The sequence below is a fragment of the Physeter macrocephalus genome, chromosome 19 (assembly GCF_002837175.3).
Source record: "Physeter macrocephalus isolate SW-GA chromosome 19, ASM283717v5, whole genome shotgun sequence".
NCBI lineage: Eukaryota > Metazoa > Chordata > Mammalia > Artiodactyla > Physeteridae > Physeter > Physeter macrocephalus.
In genome coordinates this window covers 7,865,940-7,866,965 of record NC_041232.1, presented here as the reverse complement: position 1 = coordinate 7,866,965, position 1,026 = coordinate 7,865,940, and the positions used below count along the sequence as shown (strand labels likewise).

At 59.6% G+C, this 1,026-nt stretch overlaps 1 protein-coding gene across 1 annotated transcript in view; it reads right to left on the bottom strand.

Moving 5' to 3' along the window:
• Positions 1–410: 410 nt before the first annotated feature.
• CRYBB2 (crystallin beta B2) overlaps positions 411–1,026 on the bottom strand; it is a 9,558-nt gene continuing 8,942 nt past the window's right edge. The window contains exon 5 of the mRNA XM_028480645.1: positions 411–656. Within this exon, the coding sequence (XP_028336446.1) occupies positions 488–656 (169 nt within the window). The 3' untranslated portion in view covers positions 411–487. The remainder of the gene's footprint in view (positions 657–1,026) is intronic.

The window sequence follows — 1,026 nt, the reverse complement described above, 5'->3', positions numbered from 1 at the left end:
ATGGCAGGCAGTGGATACATTTTTAAGGGCTGGAGCATCCATCACGTGCCCTTGAGTGACCGCTCAGAAACCACACAAGAAGGACTGAGAGGTCAGCCAAGACAGCCAGCCACTCATGGGGTAAAGAGGGTTGTAAGTCAGGTGAAGAAGTGGAGGCTCAGAGAGGTTGGACAATGTGCCCAAGGTCACACAGCTAAGCAGCTGCAGAGCTGAAAATTCTCGAAGAGGTTGCCCGCCCCTCACCCGGTCACTCTCTGGCTCTCTTGTCTTTCTGTGTCTCTTTCATACAAGTGCATGCGCGCGCACACACACTACACGCAGCACCCCGGCTCCCACAGGGATAAGTGCACGCAGCACCCCGGCTCCCACGGGGGATAAAAGACACTGCTGTGGACAAGTTGCAAGTCACACTTTATTCACTCGCCAGGATGTCTGGTGGGATCCTGGGCAGCTGGCCAGGCCCCTGGGAAGGAGGAGCTGGGCGGCACTAGTTGGAGGGGTGGAAGGTGCCTCGCTGGTGCCACTGCATGTCACGGATGCGGCGCACGGACTGCACCTGGGGCTGGGGGGCCCCGAAGTCGCCGCTGTCCTTGTAATCACCCTTCTCCAGCAGGTACTGCAGCCCGCGGTAGCCGGGGTACTGGTAGCCGACCCACCTGCAGGGCCAGAGGTGGGAAGAGGGGACGTGGGGAGACAGGAGATGAAGATGGAGAGACGGGGGGAGGAATTGTTTAGTCACTAGGAAGGGTGGCGCCTCCCAATCATTTCACACTAACTGGGTGTTGAGCAGGAACACCCCCACCCTTCCTGGGACCAGCTTCTGCTTTCTTCCTTCCCTTGATGGGGAGCACACTACCTCCAGAAACAACTTTTTTTTTTTTTTTTTTGCAGTACGCGGGCCTCTCACTGCTGTGGCCTCTCCCGTTGCGGAGCACAGGCTCCGGACGCGCAGGCTCAGCGGCCATGGCTCACGGGCCCAGCCGCTCCGCGGCACGTGGGATCTTCCCGGACCGGGGCACGAACCCG